General features: G+C 43.3%; 1 protein-coding gene across 1 annotated transcript in view; it reads right to left on the reverse strand.

The window, feature by feature from the left end:
- Nucleotides 1-328: 328 nt before the first annotated feature.
- PECR (peroxisomal trans-2-enoyl-CoA reductase) overlaps nt 329-24,078 on the reverse strand; it is a 122,480-nt gene continuing 98,730 nt past the window's right edge. The window contains exons 6-8 of the mRNA XM_085649956.1: nt 23,524-23,634; nt 12,567-12,678; nt 329-3,162 (exon numbers count right to left, since the gene is read on the reverse strand). Of these exons, the coding sequence (XP_085506082.1) occupies nt 3,074-3,162; nt 12,567-12,678; nt 23,524-23,634 (312 nt within the window). The 3' untranslated portion in view covers nt 329-3,073. The remainder of the gene's footprint in view (nt 3,163-12,566; nt 12,679-23,523; nt 23,635-24,078) is intronic.

Here is a 24,078-nt window from a genome sequence, read left to right on the forward strand (position 1 = left end):
GGGAAGACAGAGCTAGGGACCACAGGATTCACCGCCCTCAATGTATCACCTTCTGGACCCCCTGAGTTTCCCACTCTGGGGCGGGGGCAAGCGAGGCCTTCTCCTTGCGTAATTCCCCACCCTGTATTGGTGTCCTCTACAGGAGGTGGCGATGAGACCAAAGCTGGTGAGAGTATAGAGACCGGGGAGGGTTCAGCTATACTAAAAGTTTGAATACTGGAAGGATCTGTAAAGGGCAGAGGGTGTATGTCTAATATCAGAGGTAAAACATTGAAAAAGGAGCGCAGTTAAAGTAACGTTATAGTTAGATAAAGAATGAAGTCTGTACAATAATTAAAACTTTTTTTATAGAAATTGACTGAAATAAACCTACATGTTAGAGAATTGTTATAGTTAGGTTGAAGTGTCCTTAACTTTGTGATGATTTAAACTTGGAAAACCATAGAAATTCGCCAGTTCTAGTTTGCTCAACTCACTATAACTTGCACATCCCATTCACTGCTTACAACATAACTCGTGGCATGCTCAATGATATCATACCGGGCATCTTAAATGACATCACTGATGCATCATCTACCATTTTACTACCCAAATCAGACAACAAAGAGATAGAATATTGAATACAAAAAAGGTAATGAAAAAACAGGAGTCCTTCAACACACACCTTAATACATAGAGTTGTACTCCTGCACAGAGCTGTTATTGGAGAAGCCAGTACATCACAGTACCATAATATGCAGGATCACACGTCTAACCGGACAGACCAAAGTGACTGACACTACAACTGAACTAGAACATCTTTTTAACTTTTAGGGTTTTCAGTAAACAAAACATATACATATATATTGTGTGTAATGGGCAAAAGTGAGGAGATAAAGCCAATAATAACTCTTGGGGGAAACGCAATAGATCACATAATCCAGTAGTTAAAGTGAATAGGCACTAAAATAAAAGTGCAGTATGTAGGATTACCTACAGTGGTATGTACAGGTTGGAAACTACGTCGAACAGAAGCACCCAATCAAATTGTCATGGACAAGACAACCAACATGGAGCACAGTTTTAATCTGGAGTAGTGCAAACATTCTCTAAAAACGACGGAGACCTTTAGCACCAGTGAAGCCAGAGTACGGAATGGAAAACAATTCGAAGAAGAAAAAAAAGCACCCAGTGATCGTCCTAGTTAGCACCAGCTGAGATTGAGACAAATAAATTGTTTAGAGATTATGTGGCAATTGATGACCTGGGATCAAGGAGAACAGCAATATTGTTGTCTCCTAGGGACAACCAACACTGTGGAGCTGGGGTACCCAGTGAATGTCCACTAAGAACGGAAATGGGTCCGGTTTTCAGGATAACCAGTCAATATCTAAAGGAGGTCCGATTAGATTTAGATTACATTATAACGTTTCTTTCTTGCATGCACATTTGCCTTATGTGGCAATCCTAGAGGGCTAGACACTTTCAGCAGATCCAAATAAATATAAATACAATAAATTTACATGGATATAATTTATATAGTTATTGGTAATCCTGAAAATCTGGTCTTGAACATGACCCCTTGACTACTGTGTGAAACATCTTCCGTAGCTTCCTCTTTGTACAGCCATGAGAGGCAAGAAATTTGTTCAACAGCTATGTAAAAAAGTATGCAAAATTAAATTGTTTTAAGCACCAACATCCCTTGCCTGGTTATGCTGGATTATTATTTTTGAGCCTAGTCAAACAAGTGACACACTATTATACATGGTCATATGACTTCAGAGTGCAAGAGTGCTGGATAAATATACAATACTATTTCGTATTCTAATGAAGCAAAGGTTTCCTGTGAAAATATGCTAGAATAATGTCGACTGACGGTCTCCTCATAGATCAGTGTGCTGGTTTGGGAAATTTGTACACCTTATATTGGTTTAAAAAGGTTTTTAATTACATTAAGAATTAGGATTCTTGAGTGTGTGATAGTCTGAACCAGACTATGGAAGATTCCACTGTGTATAGAGAGACAGATCACTAAGCATTTTTGACTGGCACCAATGCATATCCCTAGTGGTAAGTTCATGCTTGGTTCAAATATCTATTAATCATCTGTTACGGAAGCAGGTTGGGGAGGCAGTAATGCAGGACAAGAATATTTAGGCACATTTGTTGTATTGCTTTCTGGTGTAGCAAGGTTGTTTTTTGAGCTGTGGTGTTTTTTTTACTGCATTATTTTGTTGTACTTTGGTTGTTATAGAATGCCATGGAATGTGTCTGTTATTTAGCTTTGTGTTTTGTTGTTGTGCCTTGTAACGACTTTAGAGATGTCAACAAATTGTTACTACATTTACAGCCAGAAGCAACACATTCCCCTAAACGTCCACTGACAAACAAACATTTACCGGTGGCAAAATAATGCTCTTCAACCACTGAAGGCACCCAATTACAATCTTTTGGGCAAATTTAGACACATTTGGCAAAACCATCATGTGTGATTTACCACAACAGTGATGCAGTGAAACCAAAATCAAAGCACAGTAAAACTGTCTCATTAACACCAGCAAAAGGCTTGTGGGAAGAAATGTACACAAATGTTCATTATGCTCATATAGTGGAAGTTATCTTGAGGTAGGCAGGTCTGCTAGATCCTAATCTGGACTGGTGACAAATCAGGGCTAATACTAGGTAAAGACTAGAGTTTCTCTTGCAGAATTTGAGAGCAAAATACAACAAGCATCTTGTAGCAATGACAACCGCAGGGCAAGGACAGTACATCATCCATCCATCTAGGGCAAGTGCATTAGCAAAGGACTTCACAATCCTTGCAAGAACAATGAGTTGTGGAACCTCAATCTCTCTCGAACCACACATTGCGTCCAAGCCAGTGTTTTGGTGGCAGATGGCAATCAATGTAAGTTAATTAGATTCATAACATTCGTGTCCATCAGTTTGCGGTGTTTAAACGTCATCAGTTCCAATCAGTAAGAAATTAAATATGACCATGGAAGTCACAGTAATGGCCAATAGCGTCTATAGTTGAAGCTTGACTGCAGCCATTCTTGAGAGAGTCAGTCTGCTTCAAATGGATTCAAGGTCAGAGTTTGGATGGAGGTTTGTCAGATAACAGCTTCTCCATAGCCCGTGCATTTTCTCCTTCTGGTGCAGGCGGCCAGTTTGCATGGTCTGTGGAAAAGGTAAAAGGAACAGTAATAATAATTAAAGAGAATTTATGACAGATCTCAAATGCAAAGTTATGCTCTCTTGTCAATGCACTTAGATCAGGGGACAATGTCTCCATTAAAAGACAACTTGAACTTCCCTTTTGAAATGCTATAGAAACCTGACCTTTGCAGACTGGTGTGAAAACCTCAAACAAAGTGGTCATGAAGATCATCTCTCGCCAGTGTTGCAGGTCTACAGATTTGTGGATCTCAAATTTTGTACCTAAACATAGCATATGGATGGATACATTATATGTTTTTCTAATTTCTTTTACAGGAGAAGTTTGTAAACACCAGGGAAAGATCATAAGATAAGACCAACCTAATGTGCAGCACAAACATGTACAGAAACCCCTCCAGAGTTGGCATCTACTCATCCTTGTCATTCACATTACCAGCAGCTGGCTGCAGGTGAACAAACTATATTCAAACCAGTCATCTCTCAGGTTTTGCTGTAAGAGGACAGTGCTACGATTACATTCTTCTCACTCACTTCATCGTGGGGCCATGCGTTCATACCACATACATCTGTGCTGGTGGGGGTACTACCATACCCTGGAAATACAAGACTTTCAGTTTAAGCTAGCGCTAAAATGACAAATGCTGTGCCCGTGGCAGGTACTTTAGGTATCTAGGGGAAAAGTACCATCAGTGGGTTGAGAATATGTTAGATACACAAGTTAGCTTTCATCCCAGTCAAAACTCTACCACAGAAACCCATCAGCAATGACTAGCTCACACTAGATATAGAACGTGTGCACCTTAACATGAACAGCTGGGTTATGTTGGCAGGCGCCCGGCCACAATTTGTGAGTGCAGTGAGAGGAGATGTAGCTTGTCATGAGGAATCTTACAGACATCACATTCATCGTGTGCCCCTATGCTTTGAGCGACTGCTGCTCTGGCATGTCACAGATGAGACAAAGGTGGCTTGCAGAACATGCATCCAGGATTAAGATAAAACAAACGCCGTCAAACCTGGGACAATCACTGGTGTACACAAATAACCAGTGCAGTCATCAATAGCGATTGTTTGGACTAACCTCACCGGACTGCAATGGTATTTCTTAGGTGGGCAAGTTTGTGAAGTGTTCCATCCTGTCCTCCAGTGCTCCCAGTTTTATCAGGGAAAAGATCACTTCCAGTAATTATTCAGTTCTGAACATAAACCACACTTCTGCACATTTATCATCTATGGCCTGAGGGGAAGACTCTAAAGTTTGATTTGGAAGATATTTTGAATTTGCTTGAGCAACATTTAGGCATGCACGCCACAAACGAATACATCCCTAAATATTTATGGTTGTTTGTAGAAGACTGTCAGTGTGCTGGATGCCGTATGCATGACACCAACATAGCTATGTATACTTGCCAATTTACCTTTCATTTTGTGTTCTGATCTTGTTACTGTCAAAATAGACCTCCTACCCATACGCCAAAATAGTTAGTAATGTGTTACATTTCTGAAAGATGAAATTGGGGGGCCAACACACTACCAATGGCCCATAGGGATCGTTCAGAGGTTTGGTATCGATAGTTACCTTTCAAGCAGAGCTAATTCAATAGGGGAAAAATATGCAATGGAACGGATAGATAATTTTGTTATTATCTATCGCCAATAGCCGAGTTCTCCATTCAAAAAATGAAGGGGGTATCGGATCTATCCATGCTGAAGCAACGCACATCCTGAAAATGGCCATACCAACAAAAATCAGCCCCTGTATCTCACTAGATCGAATGTTATCAGAAACGCCCAGCAATACTTCTGTATTCGTGATATTAACCTTACAGTGTAAAATCCTTGATAAAAAGTCGGATAGTTCAGAAAGGACTTTAGTTAAGACGGGGCATGAAGCAAACATATGCGTTATATCTGCTGCTGGAAGAGCACACCGAGGACACAGTGTTTTTTGCGGCAGCTTTTAGGTTTTTGATTGTTTGGAGTCTTTGTGCTTTAACTGACAATTCCGTATCAGAATTAGCCTCTATGTTGATCCTCTCCTCATCCGGATTTTCTTTTTGTCTTATTTTTGTCTTTACCGTTTCATTTTCTTTTTCTAGGTTTTTTTCTTTTTCTTTCTTTTTCTCTTTCTTTTTGTTTCGCTCTTGGGTTTCTTGGGCCTTATATCCTATGTTTCTTTCAACATTAGCCTCTTTAGCCTTAGACCCTCTTGTTTCCGGTCCCTTGTGCCGCCCATAATTTTTTTGCGAGATTGGCGTCACTTGTATAATCATAGAATTTCCAGCATCAAGTGCATCTTCTATGTTATCAGGATTTTTTTTTGTATTTACGGATAATTGTATATCCACCTCTCTTTGTTTCTTATGTGAGTTTTGCTCACTACCCATCACTTGAATAAGCATTACAGGGACATGTTTCTCAACAGGTTCTATGGGCTCAAAGTGCATCAAAGTACTCGAATCTTCAACTTCTGCTGCTGTTGCCATATCTCGTACCGTCTGTGTCTTTATCAGTACCTTAATCTGTATCCGGCTTTTCTGTAACTTGCTGGCACGTTTTATTAGAGTTTCTTCTGTCCCCTTTGTCTTCTTTGTCCCTTTTCTCGCTTTTACTGAGGATAATGTGAGTGAGCAAGTCCCTCTCACAATGGGCAAGAAGGACTTGGGAGTGATCTGATCGATTATCCAATTTATTCAGACATTCCTTTTCCTTTTCTGCTTGTTGGTTCCATGTATATATTTTAGATAAAGGCTTAAACTTATTTTCTTTTTAACACCGTGCAATCAGAGGGCTCAGAGGATTCAACAGGTTCAGCTCCTCGTTGTTGTCTCACACCCTCTCTTTCCCTCGTTATCTCTCCCCCACTCCTTGAGCTTTTTTTTTTTCTTAAAAGCATTCAGAAACACAGCGCGTTCCCTTGACAACGCTCACAGCAATACCGGGAATACGTAGGAGTGCGTAACACGCGTAACACGCTTGCACGGTGACTAATGTAGACGCCCTGAGTCTGCAGATGACGTTCAGGGTTGTACGGACACGCGAGGACGCAAGGATGCGGGGTGTAAGCCGTGCGAGTACGAGCCGCACAACTAAAAAACCATGCTCGACCCGTGCACAATCCAAGACATCCGCAGGTCCACAAGACAATTCTCCACAGGAACCTTCAGAAGCCTTTACAAAAACCACAAAAATGTGAGTTAATCAGTAATCATTAATTAGTTGGTCAGTTATACATAGCTTCTCTGGTGGCAAAAAGACGATGACCGGCGACCGGCAACAGATAGCAAACAAACAAATGGGCGAGCGGCTATGTGCAGGCTAGGTGCAGGCTCAAAAGACGACTCAGGGGTGTAGGCAGCAATAATTCACACAACGAGCAGTCGCAAGTTGTAAGTCGTAGGTCTTACTGCTTTTCACTGCTTCTTACTACATCGCCGCTTTTCTCAATCAGCTCAGTCCGCTCAGCATAGCTCATCTTTCTCGCCCTCTCGTCCTCTCATCCTCTCCTTTTCGAACAGAGAAAATCCTCACACAGGAGTATGGCACAGCAGGTAAGGCTATTCACGACCTCTCACTCAGGCGCCATCTTGCCTCTTCCCAAAAACACAATTAAAGTAAATCAGAAATGTCCGATTTACTTTAATTGTGTTTTTTTTTTTCGCTTCTTTGTAGCCTCCCTAAATTATTGCTGGAGGCCAGCTACCCGAGCCTTTGCAATTTCAACAATTTTAACCTCAATACACAAAAACAAGTATAAAGCAAAAAGATACATAAATTCTGAAATATTGTATTTGATTCAAAAACAAAAAGCTCAGGTTTAATTTTAATGAGAAGGTTGTACCTTTCCAAAAGTTAGATTTGGTTCTAAAAGACGAAATATGGTAGATTCTAGCATTTCGCCGTCTCCGTTTGGTCCTAGTGTACACTCTCTATCGGCGCAAACTAGTGCCCCTTCAATTGAGGCTGCTACTCGTCCCTACTAGATTCAGTTTACTGTAATTGCTCTGTTCCTACGAATCAAGATAAGGAAACCAACTTAATTTTTAAAGCCTTTGATTACTGTTTATGCGAAAGAGGGAGGAGTGCTCTCTGTGTGGCATGTATGTGGCCATGACAGCTGTAGCAATATAGAAGTCTAGGTGAGGACTGACTTTGTAGATAGAGCAGATAAATTATATTTGTAACACTATACTTGAGAAACAAGGTGATTGGAGATGAAATAGTGCTCCTAGCTCTTCCACTTTGCTGCATAGAAGGCCCACTTTTAGCCCTATGGGATTTATGCAGGATGTCCACTCATTCCTGCGGGAAACGCAGGTAACCAAACTAAAGGATCTCAGGTGCCAGACTGAGCTGTCTAGGTGCCTGATCTGACCTTGGATGTCCAGCCTATTGGGAACTTCTTGTCGGAGCTGATGGATATCTCAAGGAATGTCAAGTTCCAGGGTTGCCTGGCAAAATCAGTCAAGAGCATATATGTACAGCGTCTACTGGACAGGTGGTAGACTTAGTGACCTTTAAGATGCCTTTAATATCCTTGATAGAAGGGAGGAAGATAGCTGATAGGCATTCTGGTTATACAGAATTAGAATTTTGGTATTTACTAGTCGCAGCCACATATCCTATAATGTTACTGATTTTCTCTATGAAAAAGGTGTTAAGCTCCTCGCGTAGTTGGGATGACGGCATAACTGTAGAAAAACAATGAGCGTGGGTACTGGGCGAGTTAACTCCTTTAATTAGCCTCCAGATTCATTAGACACCCTGTGTATCGTCTCAGTCCAGTAATGTTATTTGCCTCCATGGAAGCATGTATATATACTTCAATTGTACTAATGTGTTTCAAGAGGTCTGCTGTCCATTGAGGTTTCCCTCCGTTCAGTTTCAAGAGGATTGGTTTGCGTCAAGGTGTTCAAGTGTAGCGTTAAACCAAGGAGCAGTATGGGATTGGAGTTAAGATTCTTCATTACGGTTGTAGTTGCAAGCAATTAAATACATTTTGTTAAAAAAAATAAAGTTTTAAAAAGGTTTGGCGGATCCCACAGCTTCATCTTTAAACTGTTGGAACTAGAAAGATGTTTCAAAAGTACAGGGTCAATGTTAGAAGAGCATTCAGGGACTATTTTCTGTACTGAGGCATAAATTATATTTAAATGCACCCTCAGCTGAAGTTAAGCAAGCGATGGTCTGGCCAGGCTGCTGAATCCTGGATATGGAAACAGATTTTTTTTTTCTTCACACACAAAGATACTAACAATCATGTGCCTACTGCAGTGCGCAGCACTGGTTTGAAACCTTTTTCAGACAAAGCATTGGAGAAAATAGTAATACAATTATTGCTGCAATCATCCAGCCATGGGTTAACATCTCGCAGGACTAACACGGATGCACAACTAGTCCTAGGCATCAATCAATTTCAAAATGCTTGTTAGTTCTTCAAACAAATCTTCTTGTTGTGGGTAGCACAATACAATGTTGTGGATACTTTGGATCAGGGGTCTCCAACCTTTTCTGTAACAAGATCTACTGATGTCCTGTAATAGTGACCCTATTAGCCGATTACATTAGAAGCCGTCATATGCAAGAGTACCAGCAGTAATCACCACAGTGCATCGGCGCAATCGGCAGCAGTAATGCAAAAAAAGAAAATGCTCTGTCCGTTTGGAATGCCTCTACAAGGGCAGTGCTTAACAGCCACAGCTGCAATGTTCCAGGCACCAAGTTAATAATATTAGTAATAAGTGGCGCTGCACCCAGTACACAACCTCCACCCCAAGCCACACGATCTATCATTCAAATATAAGCTTAAAATATATTTTGGAAATTCAACTAGTTTTTTCCCCTCCAAATATCAGCTTACAAGTTTGGAAAATACACACATTTTTATTTCTAATACACAATTAAAAATTTAGGTTTTCATATATTACTTTCGAGCAAGCAAAACCTCTAATTTAGAAGGCTGGGGTGCGCACAGGAGAGCTACTTACAAGTATCTGAAGAGCTAACAGTAGTTCACTAGCAACCCAATGGAGAAGCCTGCTTGAGATGGAAAACCTTGATAGAATACAAGATATTCACAGCTTATTTTAACCCTGTAAAGAGGGATAAGGTTCTATTGTAAATATCTGCTACCTACCCCTCTTCATCATGGTTTCCACTTTGTGCATATTGCAGTAATCAGGAGGAATGAGGTTTGAGATTAGAGCCACTCTACTGGAATTAAACCAAGTCTCTACCAGACAGTAAATTTCTGGTTGATAATCAACCAGTAGATCATGAACTGTAGTGTTGTGCTTCATGGTGGCCCTGGTATTGAGGAGGTAGTGTAGATTGGTTGGAGAGGGGAAGGTTTGTGTTTATTCAAAGTAGACGCAACGTCAGTCAGTGCTGTAGATGAGACAATATTGGATTCAAGTAAGGAATGCATTACCATTACAGGGAAGGGGTAGGTCTCACAAAAAGTGACAGCAAGCAACAAAAGCCAGCCAACTGCTCTTCGGCCTTAGCTGCCATATTTTGCTGCAGAGCTGATGCTGCTCAAATGGATAGAAGGAGGAAACACTAGATGCCAAAACGCACTCTGGAGCGTGCACAGTATATCAGGGATGCCTAACTTTTTAGGTCTTGCCTACATGGCACATGTGCTGCTCGACATATTGTTTACAATTCAGGGGGCTTGCAACCCACCCACAGTATACCATTTGTTTTTTTCATTTTCATCCATTTCCAATCTTTCACTTGCTTAGCTCCCCCAAGCTTCTTTTTTGTGTTCTCACCTTCCCTGGAGCATGCACCAAGTACAGGTGTTCTTCCCTGTCTTTGTTCTTTCTTGTCTTTTTGCAATGCACACTTATTTAATTTTTTTTAATAAGCTTTTCGTATTATTCCTGGACGTGCAATGTGCTCTCCTGCTTTTTCTTTAATCTAATCATTTTTATTTTGTTGATCTGCACAATAACAAAAAAGACAAACAATTGTAAGACAATTACACAATACTCATTTCTTTTGGGGCTCTCCTACTTTTAACACAGACATTCCACTTATTTATGTTGCTTTCAACCTGACTGCAGTCTTTGACGATTTAGTTACTTACACCCACAACTGTACAACTCTATGCCACTCTACACCACGCCATGCCACTCTACTCTACACCACTCCAGTAACTTTTAGCCATGCGGCAGAGCAGCCACGCTGCTGTACAACATAGTTAAAAGTCATTTGTAAAGCCAATAGCTCTCACATATACAGGGCCAATTGGCTTTGCAAATACATTTGTCCCAGAGCACACTGAGATAGAGTTTGTCATGCTGCATCAGGCAGTGGTCTTGCTGCCAAGAAGAGAAAGTATGTTAGTGAGGGTGCCACTGTTGTGATGGTGGGCTAATGGCAATCTAGAGGCAGGCTCCAAAGGCATAGGAAGGAGAAACAAGTAAAGAAAAGCATCCAGAATAAATCCTTCCAGCACCAGGAATCAGTAAACCAGGAAGTCCGGCAGGTCTAACAATGACTACATGCTGGGCATGTAGGATGGCACCATACAACACACGCATGACTAGGAATACAGAGCAAGTCGGGCTGCCTGCCTTCCTGCTTTTGTCTCAAGGCGCACTGGGAGATTTAATTATGCAGTTTTACATAGTACAAATAAAGGCAGTGGGCGTATGGAGCACTAGGTACAAAATAACATGTTACATGAGATGGTGAGTCGACCATTGTAATTAACAAAACAAACCGCTCATAAGAGCATCAGTTAAATAAAAGGGGGAAGACATTTGGAATATACACTGAACACTTGCAACACACTAATCTGATAAATTATGTAAGAATGAGCACAGGGTCCCGGATAACTAACATGAGCAGTAAGTATAAAACTGGATAATCAGAGATCATGCAAATGTGATGTTCATGAAAAGAAGGCAATGTCAAAGTAGTACGGGGCGACAAGGCAGGATAATGGAGTAGGCTGAAGGCAGGCAGAAGATTCAGCTAGAATATAAGTGAGAGGAAGAAGAGAGAAAGGGAGGTAAATGCCAGAGAAGACATAGGGTAAGTTAAACAAAAAGTCAGAAGCACAACGTTAACTGAAGTTTCTCAAACGTGTCAATGTTGCTTCCAACCGGCTGCTTTCCTGGAACCATCTCAACTTTGAATGCGTTGCAACATAAAGGACTGCTTGTACAGCTGTAGGAAACATTTATTTTGTATGTGGTCGCCACAGATTTTTGGTTGACCCTATATTTTTGCAGAATTTATGGATGCACTTTTGTTCCTGATAACCAGCATCTATTGTGCCATTCACTACAATGCTTGTGCAAATATGGCTTTAGGCCTACCAGTGTAGCCTGACTAAAGCAGTGTAGAAACTGCAAATTGACCAACCAAAATAAACCCTTTTGACAGGTCAAAACCTTGTTTTAAATATTACTAATGCACCCCTTATATAGCCTTGTAGCCAACAAAGCAGGATTCATGGTATTTATAAGTAGGGCCTGTAAAAATTTAATGTTAACATAGGTTTACAGGGACTAGCACCTTAAACTGTTTTTCACTGTGGCAGAGGTAGCGGTCCTATGTAGAAAACCAGAGTGCAGATTAAAATATTATTACTGTATTTAGGAAATGGGACTATCTAGAAAAATAATTGAAGTATTGATGAAGTCAGATTTGTTTTACAAATATGAAGGAAGAGTAACCTTTAGCAAATTAGCTTTTCTCAGCCTGAAGTTACAGAGCGCTACATTTGGTCTCCCACTTCTGCCAGCCAATAATTAGCATTTGAATAGGTGTGTGAAATGCCTTCCAGGAGTAATCTACAGGCTGACCTGAACGGGCAAAGATGAAGCCTCTGAACCCGACAGAATATGCAGGGTGGGGCTGTTAACATATTTTTTTCCCCTTCACATTCCAGTGTCAAATCCTGCTTCAATTTCAAATCCTGCTGGACAGGTCTGCTGGGTTTTACATACAACACTGACGTAAGTCACTGGAGTAGAATGGTGCAATGTACTCACTGGAGCTGTGGATCCCATTTCCCTGTACAATAAGCAAGACTGAAAGATGACGTTCTGTTGGGCAGCAGAGGAACACTGCACTATTAAAGATGGATTATTTAAATAAAAAGGCGCTACTGCAATTGAACTCATGCAAGCAGAATACACTGTGGACTCTGATGATGGGTCTTCCACTAAAAATTGGTTCCTTTCGCAGCAACATGAGAAGCTGCATTTTCTGAATAAAAAGAAAATACTGCAGTAAAAACAAAAAAAAAAGGGGGACCTTTAGTGCATCATTGTGTTTTTTCACATGAAGATGGGTTGTCAGACCATCGCTGTAAGGGACATTGAGGGGAAAAAACACTACTCACTTGATGGATAGCTGTAAGACATTCTTAATTTAATATTTACCTGGCACTTCCCAAGGGGAATGGTACAAGCTTTGTCCAGCATCAACCTTCACAGTTTCCCCGGTGACGAAGGAGGCAGCAGGAGAGAGCAAGAAGCACACCATGGGAGAGATCTGGTATAATCAAAACAAGCAGGTTAACATACTCGTCCAAACTATCATATAGCCTGCTTGGATGAAAATGCAACATTTATCTATGAATAGTGGATACGCTTATGTTATGTAAAAGCAACATAACTTGAATTTGTAACGTTAAATAACATTTGCACAGTATTTCTGTTTTATACCGCAGTATCAATATGTAGATGGGAACAAAGTGATTAACACTTTTACCAGAAAAGTCTCCTACAGACCCTTCTGCCAAATCAGACCAGCACCCATAGATTGCTGCAACCAAAAGATGAAATTATTTCTCAAAGGAACAGCCACAACAAACAAAGAAAACTACACTTTCAAACCTAACTTCAGTGCCAACCCAGACTGTACTGCCACAATTGAGCTGGAGTGATAGCAAGGAGTCAATTGCCACTGCTAATCAATCTCAACCATAACAGCAATGGCCAATCAATCAGCAATATCTCTTGAACTACTGGCACTTGTATACCTTTAATTAACAAGCATTGGCATAGCCAATAGGTCTCGCCTTTGGGGCCTTATCAGTGTTTAGCCATGCAACAGTTGCCTAACTAAATACTTATAAGGTCCCAAAAGCGAGACCTATTGGCTACGCGAAAGTGAAAGTAATCGCGGTCAAGCGCAGCGTGCGTACCCGCGCACATGCACTGTAGCTCTAGGCTGGCCTGGTAGCACTTTTTGGAGCCCTCTCAATAAGTCTCGCCAGACCAGCGCATGCGCTGGGTCAGGCGAGACCTAAAAAGGGACTGCAGCCACTGTCTGTCTGAGGTGATGTCCCGGAAACAGCAGTGCTGGAACAAGCGGAGCGGGAGCTGCTGCCACATCCACATATAACATGAGAGATTGAACTATGAAGAGGACACTCAAATGTTTTTCCTCTGGCAGAATATTTGTTTGGTTTTAAAGACAGCCTGCCACATATCCCCTATACATTCAGTGAGTTGATGTTACAGCCAGCAATCCCACTCTAAACATTGCACCACTGCCCTCCACAGGAGAAAGGTGCACAGCGATCAGTTAGGTATGCTTCCTGAGGTAAAAACACAGCTCACAGGATTCCCAAAAACATGCACCTATCTATTGCATCTTGAGTGGATTTAAGGTTGTATTTCCAAATTTTGAGAATTGTGTACATCAATCATCCAGTCATCCAATGTCTTGAGTCAACACTTCTTTGTTGTGCAGGATCCCAATCATGGTGCCAGGGTCTTGGTGAAGAGTCTAGAGTTTATCTGAGACTAAGACAAGAATCTGTACTACGCGTCAAACTCCTGGACACAGAACATCGGAAGAATGTGAAATTCTCATCCTACAGTTTCATAGCCCCCTGGACAGATTATTAGCAGCCCTTTCTGGAGCATCTCCATCCTTTAAATACCAAGTTCCTGTAAATTGACTAACCCAGTGGAGTTCTATGAATTTGGGAGGGATCTCGACACTGGACACGATGAGACCCTGATGTTTGATACTGGCTATAGGGCCATTGTTAACGCCATGGCCCAACGTATCGATAGAGCGGAGGGTAGTGCAGAGTATTTCCTAGCCTCCAGGCACACTTAAGGGATCTGACATTTACAGGTTTTTTTAAAAAGTTGAAATAGGTTTTACTGAATGATCATATTTTGCATACCAACTCTCCAATTCAAAAAAGGCATATGTATCACTTCCCCCATAATGCAATGTAAATGAGAAAAGCTTCAGTTTTTGAACATCTGATGGATCGAAGCCATAATGAGATCTCAGTACCCAAGAACATGCGGTCCCACTCAACTAAGAAGCAAGGCAGGGACAGCACCAGGTAACAAACATACACGTATGATACCTCACTAATAACATAACAAGGAACAAATATGACCTACTACCGAACAATTATTCCTAATAAAAACCACCCACATTGACAGCTGGGCCACATTGTTAGGCCAGATATGTATTATTTCTATACATCGACGTCATCACAGGTGGCACCTGGTTATGCAAAAACATGAACCTTCTCTCTTATGTTGAAAACTCAAAGTAGCCAACAGCCAAAGGGAAGCCTGGAGCCCAGAGGACAATATTTCCTTCTTAGGTGTACCTCTAAGAGTTATGAGAGTACGGTATGGTCAAATCCAATCTTTCTTTACCCTACTTAGAGTACCATTTTCAATTGTCCAGCGCTGGTACGTTACATCAATTGCCAGTCTTAGAACCAGCAAACAGTCTTGAGGGTCTGATCACTGCCTTAACAGAAGTAGACCCCAATGTTTTGTTTATAAAATTTCATCGGCCATAGGAAGCCTGTGTCAAGAGTAAACCAGGCTCCAAGACATCTGAACGGAAGATTGCAGAGACTACACACTAATCCAAGTGCTTATTATGCTGGATCTTCCATCTTAGTTTTCATTCTAGGGACCTGCCAAATCAGACTTGCCCATATGAAATTCGTTTTGGTCATACAACCCTTCACATCCTCCTGAACCTCTTATGGGTTTTACATTTGTCTCTATCTGCTGGGAAAATTGTTGAAGTGCCTCAAACTTCATTTAGCTTACCCACTTATCCAACAGAAACAAATTGGGCACCCTGTTCAGCAGATGTTGGTTGGTCCTCTAAGAACTTTGTTGGATGTAAAAAGCAATCACCCTTTACATCTGCCCCATAGAGAAAAGCGATCTGTAAAAAACCAACAGCTTCCGGGGAACAGGGAATCGCATGTGAATCTACAGCACTACATTACATGAACAGACTCTTACAGGGTAACATTTTCTGTTACTGGCATGTGTAGCTGTAGCTACACAGGCTGTAAAGCAGTTTCCCCTCTAAAGCTGTGGCTAGCCGGAGGATGTTGCAGAACATTGGAGAGCGTATGCAAGACTACTTGGTCCACTTGGGCCTGCTCTCTGTCCAGGACATTCACACAACAGTGTTTGGTGAATGTGTGCGGTGTGGATCAGGTAGCTGCTTTACAGATGTCCGCTAATGGGATGCTGCTTGGAAAAGCCATTGAGGCTCCCTTTTTACGTGTATAATGTAGTCTTGGAAGAGCAGGGAGCTGCCTTTTAGCTATGGCATAGCCGATTTGAATACACTTGACTAGCCAGCAAGAAATTACTGTTTTTGAAACAGCAGTGTCTGTGCGTGGTTTCGTGAAGGCCACAAATAGTTGTCGAGTCTTACAAAATAGATTTGTCCTATCAACGAAATACATGAGGACTCTCTTTACATCTAGTGTGTAAAGTGCCTGCTGTGTACAGGGTCTTGTCTGTCAGTCTCAGTGAACCTGGCATTTCTATGGTATGGTTAAGGAGGAAGCAAGAGATCACCTTGGGCAGCAATTTATGTTTAGTCCTAAGAACTACATTGTCAGCGTGAACCTTGAAAAAAGGTTCCTCTAAAATCAGCGCCTGAATCTTGCTCATGTGTCTAAGTGAGTTAATGGTGACTAAGATCACCTTCCAGAATAGAAATGCTAGAGAGCAAGAATAAAGGGGCTCAAATGGGCCCCCATTAGTCTTGTAAGTACTATTATTAAAATTTCAGGATGAGACTGGGGGGGGCTATGTTGGGTTGTTTTTAGTTGATTTGCCTCTGGGTCCCCTGGTGGTGCATGAGTTTGTCGCCCTGTTGGGAGAACTTCTCATGCGGCACAACCGAGAGCTCGAGGAGGTTCGAGAACCAAGGTGGTCTGGCCCACATGGGAGTCACCTAAATGAAGGTGAGGGAGATCTGCTGGTGCTTCTGTCCCACATATGGAAGGAGTGGGAGAGCCGGAAAAGCATAGGCAAATATCCATGACCAATTCATCCACTGTGCCTTTTCCCATAGACTGTGGGAGTGGAAACCTGCAGGCGAAGCTTGGGCATTTGGGGTTTTTGGCGGTTGCGAACAGAGCTATGTCAGTAAACCCCCATCGCTGAAAATAAAGAATGAGGACTTCTGGGAGTAGTTCCCACTCGTGGACTTGTTGCTGCATCCTGCTGACAGGTCTGCAAAGTCATTGTCTACTCTCGGCAGATACTCTGCAAGAAGGTGAACCTTGTGGGTAAATGCCCATCGCCAAATATCCTGTGCTAGCCTCGACAGGTGGGAGAAGGGAGTGACCCCGTTTCTGAAGGTAGTACATGGCAGTTATGTTGTCTGTATTGATCAGGACGGTTTTGTGGTGATTGTGGTAGAAAAATGCATTGAGCTCCAATTGGACTGCCAACAGCTCCAAGTAGTTTATGTGATGTGTCTGTTGGGGAGGAAGCCAGAACCCCTGAACAGTGATGCCTTGTAGATATGCCTATGAGAGGCCGTGGCAATGGTCACTCCGGAACAGGATCCAGAAAAGGCCATTTCCTGTTAAATTCCTGCAGACAGCGATGGGTACTGGCCTTTACCAACACTAGATCTTCCCATTTACCTTCCACTTGTCACCACTGTTCTGCTAAGCACTATTGTAGCAGAGGCGTGTGCTGCCCAGCATGCAGTACTATGTACGCATCATTAGCTGATGATTTGGTTGTCAGAAAGGCAGCAGGGAAAAGCTTGGACTCAACTCAATTACCGGAAAAGCTTATCCCGTCTTACCTAAGATTGTACCAGAAAGGGTTGAATCTGCGGCTGTGAATGGAAAGTCTCCCATGTTGGTAGTGAAGCCCAGGTTAGGAAGTATATCTAAAGTGAGCTGCAAGTGAGCGAGACAGTGGTGTATGCTTGAGCTCTATATCAGTTAATTGTCAATGTAAGGGAAGACACGGACACCGCTCCTCCGTAGATGAACCACGACCACAGCCAGACATTTGGTGAAAACCCGTCACCTCTACCCGCCCCCTCCCCCCCAGCACTATTTCCCCTGAAAGGGGGAAGTTGACTGTTAAATAGTACATAATAGCTGTAAAGTATGTGGCTGCATTTAGGTTTGGCTTGAAAAGCAGTACGTTACACTGCAGTGATTCTACAGTGCATAAGGAGTTGTGGCAGAAATGGGCTCTATTTTGGGAAAAGGGCTGGTGGTGGCCAATGGCACCCAAAAATAGCGATCTGCATACATCAAACCATGAAGTTTTCTGTCAGTAGGGCCGCGAGAAGGAAGTGGTTACCTAACAAGACTGTCAGTTTAAAAGTAAATGGGGACAATAAGGGTGCACATCTAATGGTTAACCTGAAAGGCAACAGTCTCAAGTAGCTTATAGGATGGATTCTCAGACAAACATGTGGAATAAACAGATACAATTCATCCAAGGGGCAATTATTTATATAGTAAATGGTGTTCCTGAAACTCTAGCATGGATCCAGTCTTCACAGGCTAAGGGTATGTTATAGGACAGCCGGTAGCTACCATTCTACAAACTATTACCCTGATATGAAGAAAAAAATACACACAGTTTAAGATGGGACAAAGGGAAAACCCCTGTAGAAACTATGACAAAGTTGACATCCATTCTGTAATTTAACTGGAACAGAATTGAAAGTGTAAAGATGACAGGATACTGATAGCACAAAGTACAGTCAATACTAATGAAATGACATGGGTTGTTAAGATGTTTTCACAGATGTTAAGTAAATATATTTAGTTGTATAACATGTAGCAGTGTAACAGGAGGTTTAAGCTTAAACAATGGGGATATCAACTAGAAGTGGGTGCCAGGTAGCAACAGTTACTTGAATAGTGAATGCAAAAAACACACGTTGCCATCTGGCCACAGCAAGGCACTAGCACGTGAGAGAAAACTAGCAGATGCATTTGCACATTTCTGTAACAGGTACCTTTTCCTCTGAAGAAAGATGTTAGGACACTCCGCTTCTTCGGCTTACCAAGAAGGCACCTGTGAATGGGTCACCGGTTTTTGTGGCTTGGTTCCACATTGTCTGGCAACCCCCTCTGCTCAACCAGATTATTTTTATGTAGCAGTTCCTCTAACCTCATTGGTAGGAAAGTAGGATCTGCTTTTATGGTTACCCTCACTTTTTGCTTGATTGATGTCAGTGTGTTTTTGACCAAGTCTGACTGGGACCCTGCTAATCAGGACCCAAGTCACTGTGGTCTCTCCCTAAGTTGACCAAGGTAAGCACTTTGGCACTTCCACAATTGGCTACTGGTGTACCTTTGTAAGTCGCTACTGACACTGAGGTACCCGGGCCATAGGTACACATGGAGTCTCCTATAGGCTTCAGCATGTAGTGTGCCCACCATGGGAGTCCACTTAAACAGTGAATACAGGCCTGCCATTGCAGCCTGTGAGAGTTGGTGCTTGCACCTCTTACACCAGATATATGTTTCCTTATATCTGGGGTGACTACACTTAAAACCTACAAGTCATACCTATGGCAGGCTCTCCAGTCCTGACAGCAGGGTGCTTGGTTAGAAGTGTGAGGGTGCCCCTGCATGAGCAGGACACTTCTACAAACCCCCTGAATCGATTCTCCAGGCTTTGTAAATTGCAGTCAGCCATTTTAATACATACAGTGGACAGTCATTACAAGATTTCTAACTATAAGTGGCTGCACAGATCCCAGTCATGTTTGGTATCCAGCATGTTAGAATCATACCACAACACCAATTCCAGTGTTGGAATTATGATCCAATGTCCTGGGGGGCTCACTTGGGATACCCCACCCCCCTCATACTACCGGTAACACTTTATGGGTCTGACAGAAAGCTAGTGCTGCACGCGACCACAGGAACGAATCTGCCCTCCTGCTGCCGAGCCAAGCTAGAGCAGGGGAAGGTAGAACAATATGTTTACTGACACAGGGAGGTGTGACCACCTCCCAGACAGGACTTAGTGTATTGGGCTGGGGTGGAGGTGCTTGCCAGCACCACCAGATGGCTTTGAAGGGCACAATTAGTGCCCTCCTTGCATTCTCCAGTCAAGCCAGTTCAGGGAGCCCTTGGCTCCAGCTCTGGCGCATAACTGGACAGAGGACATGGGAGTATCAGCCCCTCGTTCCAACCCTTTCCCTAGGGTGCTTAAGGGCTTACCTCTGGGTGGTTCCTTAGTTTCATTGTGGGACAAGACTACAGCCTGAAACCACGTCACTCTTCGACCGTCTGAACACTTGGACTTTGCCTGCGACAGAGACTGCACCAAGTAAGACTCCTGCAGTTCCTGGTCTCGCTGTTCTGCAAGTCTTCTTCGTCGTCTGGGTCTGTGCTTCTTCTAGATTCTTAAACAGCGGTGTGGGGCATCAAGCACACCCGAAGTAATCTTCCTTCGAGTGAAGGAGTCACTCCCCTGCATCTGCAGGCACCGCAACAAAGCTGACCAGTCTGCTGCTCTTGTCGTCCTATGGACTTCCAAAGGCCCAGCAGCACAGGTGGTGGTTTTGCAACTCTCTTGAGGCCTGGCCTGCCCTCTCTGTAATTTTGAGACCAGTATCCCTCATTGGAACAACTAGGACCGAACCCTGTGCACCACTTCGACTTGTCGTTGTCAAGGCTTGTTGGCTCTGTACTCTGAAGATCTTCGGGCTACAAGAAGCTCCAGCATCTCTTCCTTCCAAGTTTCCTCACCACATCCTTTGCACAGTGGGCCATCCTTCTTGGTGATCTGCTCGAGGTCCACATGCGACTCCTATGTCTCTGCCCTATGGGTCCTCCTGAGGGTGTTCTTCTACTTCAGTGGGCTCACCTGCTTGCTCTGGGCCTGCTCTGACTCTCTAGCTGTTGGCGAGTCCCTTGGACCTTGTTGGTCCCAACGTTGCTCCTTCTTCATTCTCCACCTCAGTTGTGGCTACCAAGGCTTGTTGGTGCTCCCACTAGACACCGACCACCTACTCACGACTTCCAACATCGGACAGCTCGTGCACGGCTCTTGGTCTTCCTCAGCGTCACCGGGTCCTCACAGCTGCAGCATCAAGGTCAACGTCAACATTTCTGTACCGTCTGACGACATCGCTGGGCATTGCTCTGTCGAGCTTCCTGGTCACCACTGAGTGGCATAGACTGTCTCCTCTGCTTGCAGGTTCTTCACTTATAGAATCCACCCTTGGATTCAATTGAACTTATTCACCTTCTTCTCCAGAGGCACTTTTCTCCATGTCTTCCACTGTCATCTACGGAGGTTTCCGACGTCTCTTCGCCCCTATGCACCTGGCTTCCCTGGTGTAGGTAACCTGGTTCCTGGGGCTCTCCAACCTTTTGTCCTCCTAGGGAATTATTCGGGATCCTCTGGGAAGGGTCCTTCTGCAAAACTGCAACCACAACTTCTCTATTCACTTCCATTGGTCACACGGGTGTGTTCCCACTCTGCACACAGCCTCCATGGGGTACCTGGGTACTTACCTTGGGTGGATCCATGTGTCCCCAGCTCCTCTGGGTTTTCTGGTCCAAGGCCAGTCCTCTTCTGCAGTTTGCATTCCCCTTTCTCAATATATGGTTTATTCATCCCCTGGAGACCACCGTATTTTGTGCTACTTACCTTATTGCATTTGAAGTATTTTTAAGTATTGTGTTGATATCTTCGGGTAGGAGATATACCAATGCGTTAGTGACTGTTGTGTAATAAATAGAAGTATTTTTATGTAAACACTGTGAGGGTTTTATTCGTTTAAATTACATTGCATGATTAAATTGGTAAAACAAGCTGCTTAACACTCCTTCAAGAAACCCCTGAAGTCTGCTCTCCACAGCTCCCACTTTGAAAGCTTTCTATAGTTATCAAAGACCACTAAAATCACCATAAGGGTCGCCTGGATTAGTGCAAGGTGCATCACTTAAATAAGTGTGCACCATATACTAAGTCAGCCTCCTACATCATTGTTTTAAAATCAAAATAAAAAGGTTGGGAAGAAAATATACCAGCAGAAGGAAAAATCAGTGAACTTTGGGAGACAGATAAGGAGGGAAGGGTTGTTTAAGGCGGTGAAGAGAGTTGGCCTATGGGAGCACATTGCAAACTTCTGGCTGGGTGGGAAGTCAGTTAATTAAGCTCCTGCCTCGGAATATCTCCTATGGCTTCCAAAAGTCTCTACTTCCTTCTGATTAATTGCTGTTCATTTTTGGAACCCTTAAAATGTATTGTTGTGAAATATCATAGAATGTGTTATGTGCCGTTTGCTGGTCAACTAGTGAAAACTTTGGAGGGCACGACTACATCCAAGAAGGCGATATGAACTAGATCGGCTCCCAGTCCTTGCTCCAGTAAGACAGCAATATCCACAGAGGTGAGGCCAGGAAAGTAAATCAGTGTTCCAAGTAGTAGATTGGTGTCCTGGGAACCTGCACGGTCGAGCAGGAGCGCTGAGCTGCTGTAGGAGAGGACTGCACGGGACTCAAGTGGTAGGCCTTGTCTCGCTGGGGCAGAGCTTGTACTGCCCAGAGGTTGGAATCTTGCTGTCATCCAGCTACTACACGTGCCCTTGCACTTATCGAGTGAGCTCCCCAATACAGTGCCCAGAGAGGGACATAATACTTAGCCAGAGGACGCAGTGCTGCAACAAGGCCCGGCACTGCAGTGAACACTCAACCTGGTGGGACACTCATCACTGAAGGCTGAGTGACCCACCAGCTTCTCTGAGCCCACAAGAAGAGACCAAGAGACGCTGAATCAGGCAGCCGCTGGGACCCGCTTGCTAACCGTGGCCTACGCTGGCTGCCTGGAGTACCTGCAGCGCTGCACAGAAGAGAAGCACAGTTTCAGAAGATTGGCCTGTGCAAGGATGCCCTGGTACCACTGACAGACAATAATTAAAACAATACAATATTGGTGCATTTAGCCTGCTTGGTGTGCAGAGTCGGACTATTTGGAACCCTAATTGGCAAGTGAATAGGAATAAGCACATGAAAGACTGCAGAGTAGTTCAGACCCAATAGGCAAAGCCAACAGGATGTATAGCTGTGTAAGTTGCTTGTGCCTGCCCGGGGGAACTCACCAAGTTAACAGTGCATGAATGGAGGAAACAAAGGAGCCGATTCTTCACCTATTCATACATCTGCATGAAGAGTGCTTCTTTTTCTTCAATACCGTACACCGCCCTACCAATAATCTCATAGGAGTAGATCCAAAGACTCCTGGGAAGTTGAACAGGTCAATATAATGCAAATGGAAAGGCTCAACTCTGCTGAAGTGTCACACATTGAGAAGTCCAATCCTGGCTGAGACAACACGCACCTGATACACTTGACTTTTCATTGACAATTGTGGATGTAAGACCAGCTCCGGAAAGGAAAATAGATGCAGTGGCATGATTTCTCACACTCCCCCCTCACCCGCACCACTACATTTTATTTGTGTCGGCCACCACTGGCCCCAAGTGGAAAAGATAAGTGATGGGCATATGAAGGGACAGAATAGGAGGAGGGTCTGGGCTACCTCAAGGCGCACAGTTTTCTGAGGCACACCTGTGGTTACGACTCTGCTCCATTGGCTTAAGCATGGCACACCACCCACAAGGGCACTATTACCAATGTGACCTATTCACTGGAACAGTAATGGAAGGGTTTGGGGAACAGGACAGGGGATAGTAGGATTGTGATACAGATGCCGGGGAGCCGCAGACTGGAGAGTCCCAAGATGGGAACATAATCAACAAAACATTTCACGGTTAAGCAGAAGGTGCAAAAAAATCCTTAAAAGGGTAAGAGAAGATATTTTTCAGCTGTGTTTGAGATGCATATCATTATACATGTCAGAACATGACAAGTATAAGTAGAGGAAGCAGGTGAGGGAAATCTACATCAAAGAAAGTTATTGGAAGCATTGACAGTCTAGAGACGCTAAAGGTAGAGAATAAATATCAGCAGAAAGGAGAATCCAGTGAAGGCACACGGATGTGTGCACAGTTTCAGCTTCTTTCGGACACCTCTACGTAGCACAGTCAGCAACACTTGCACAATAACATTTGTTTCAAAATACGCACTTCTTCAGGGAGTCCCAGTCTCTTGGCTGGAATCTTGGGGATATATCTCTTAAAGATGTGTGGCCCGAGTTCTTTGTAGTTTGCAACAGCAGTGTCCGAAAATATTGTTCCCTGTGCGAAAAGAAAATGCAAATCAAAAAAGGCAGTCAGTGGAAATGTGGAAACCCATCTTCCTAGTACTTTAAAAAAATCTTTATTGATTTTATTCTAACGAAAGACCAGCAGACAATGAATCAGCTCGATAACAGCTATTGCATGCAAGACAACAACATAAGCCACACAATGGGACTAAATAGTCACGTATACCTTGCAACGTATTAACAAAGACGTGCATATATAATATCAAAGTGGTAGCAATGTCGCAACCGTCTCAGAAGCAAACAGGGGAAGACAAATTAAACCAACCTTACTACTGAATCATCCAAAAACAACTAAGGCCATTATCGCCATCCTCATCCGTCAGCATCTCCCACCCCTCTCCACCGCATACCCATGATGTGCCATAACAATGTCAAAGGAGTCCGGTGGCTCGCTAAGGCATCACCACAAATCATA

Source organism: Triturus cristatus, chromosome 3_2 (assembly GCF_964204655.1).
Source record: "Triturus cristatus chromosome 3_2, aTriCri1.1, whole genome shotgun sequence".
NCBI lineage: Eukaryota > Metazoa > Chordata > Amphibia > Caudata > Salamandridae > Triturus > Triturus cristatus.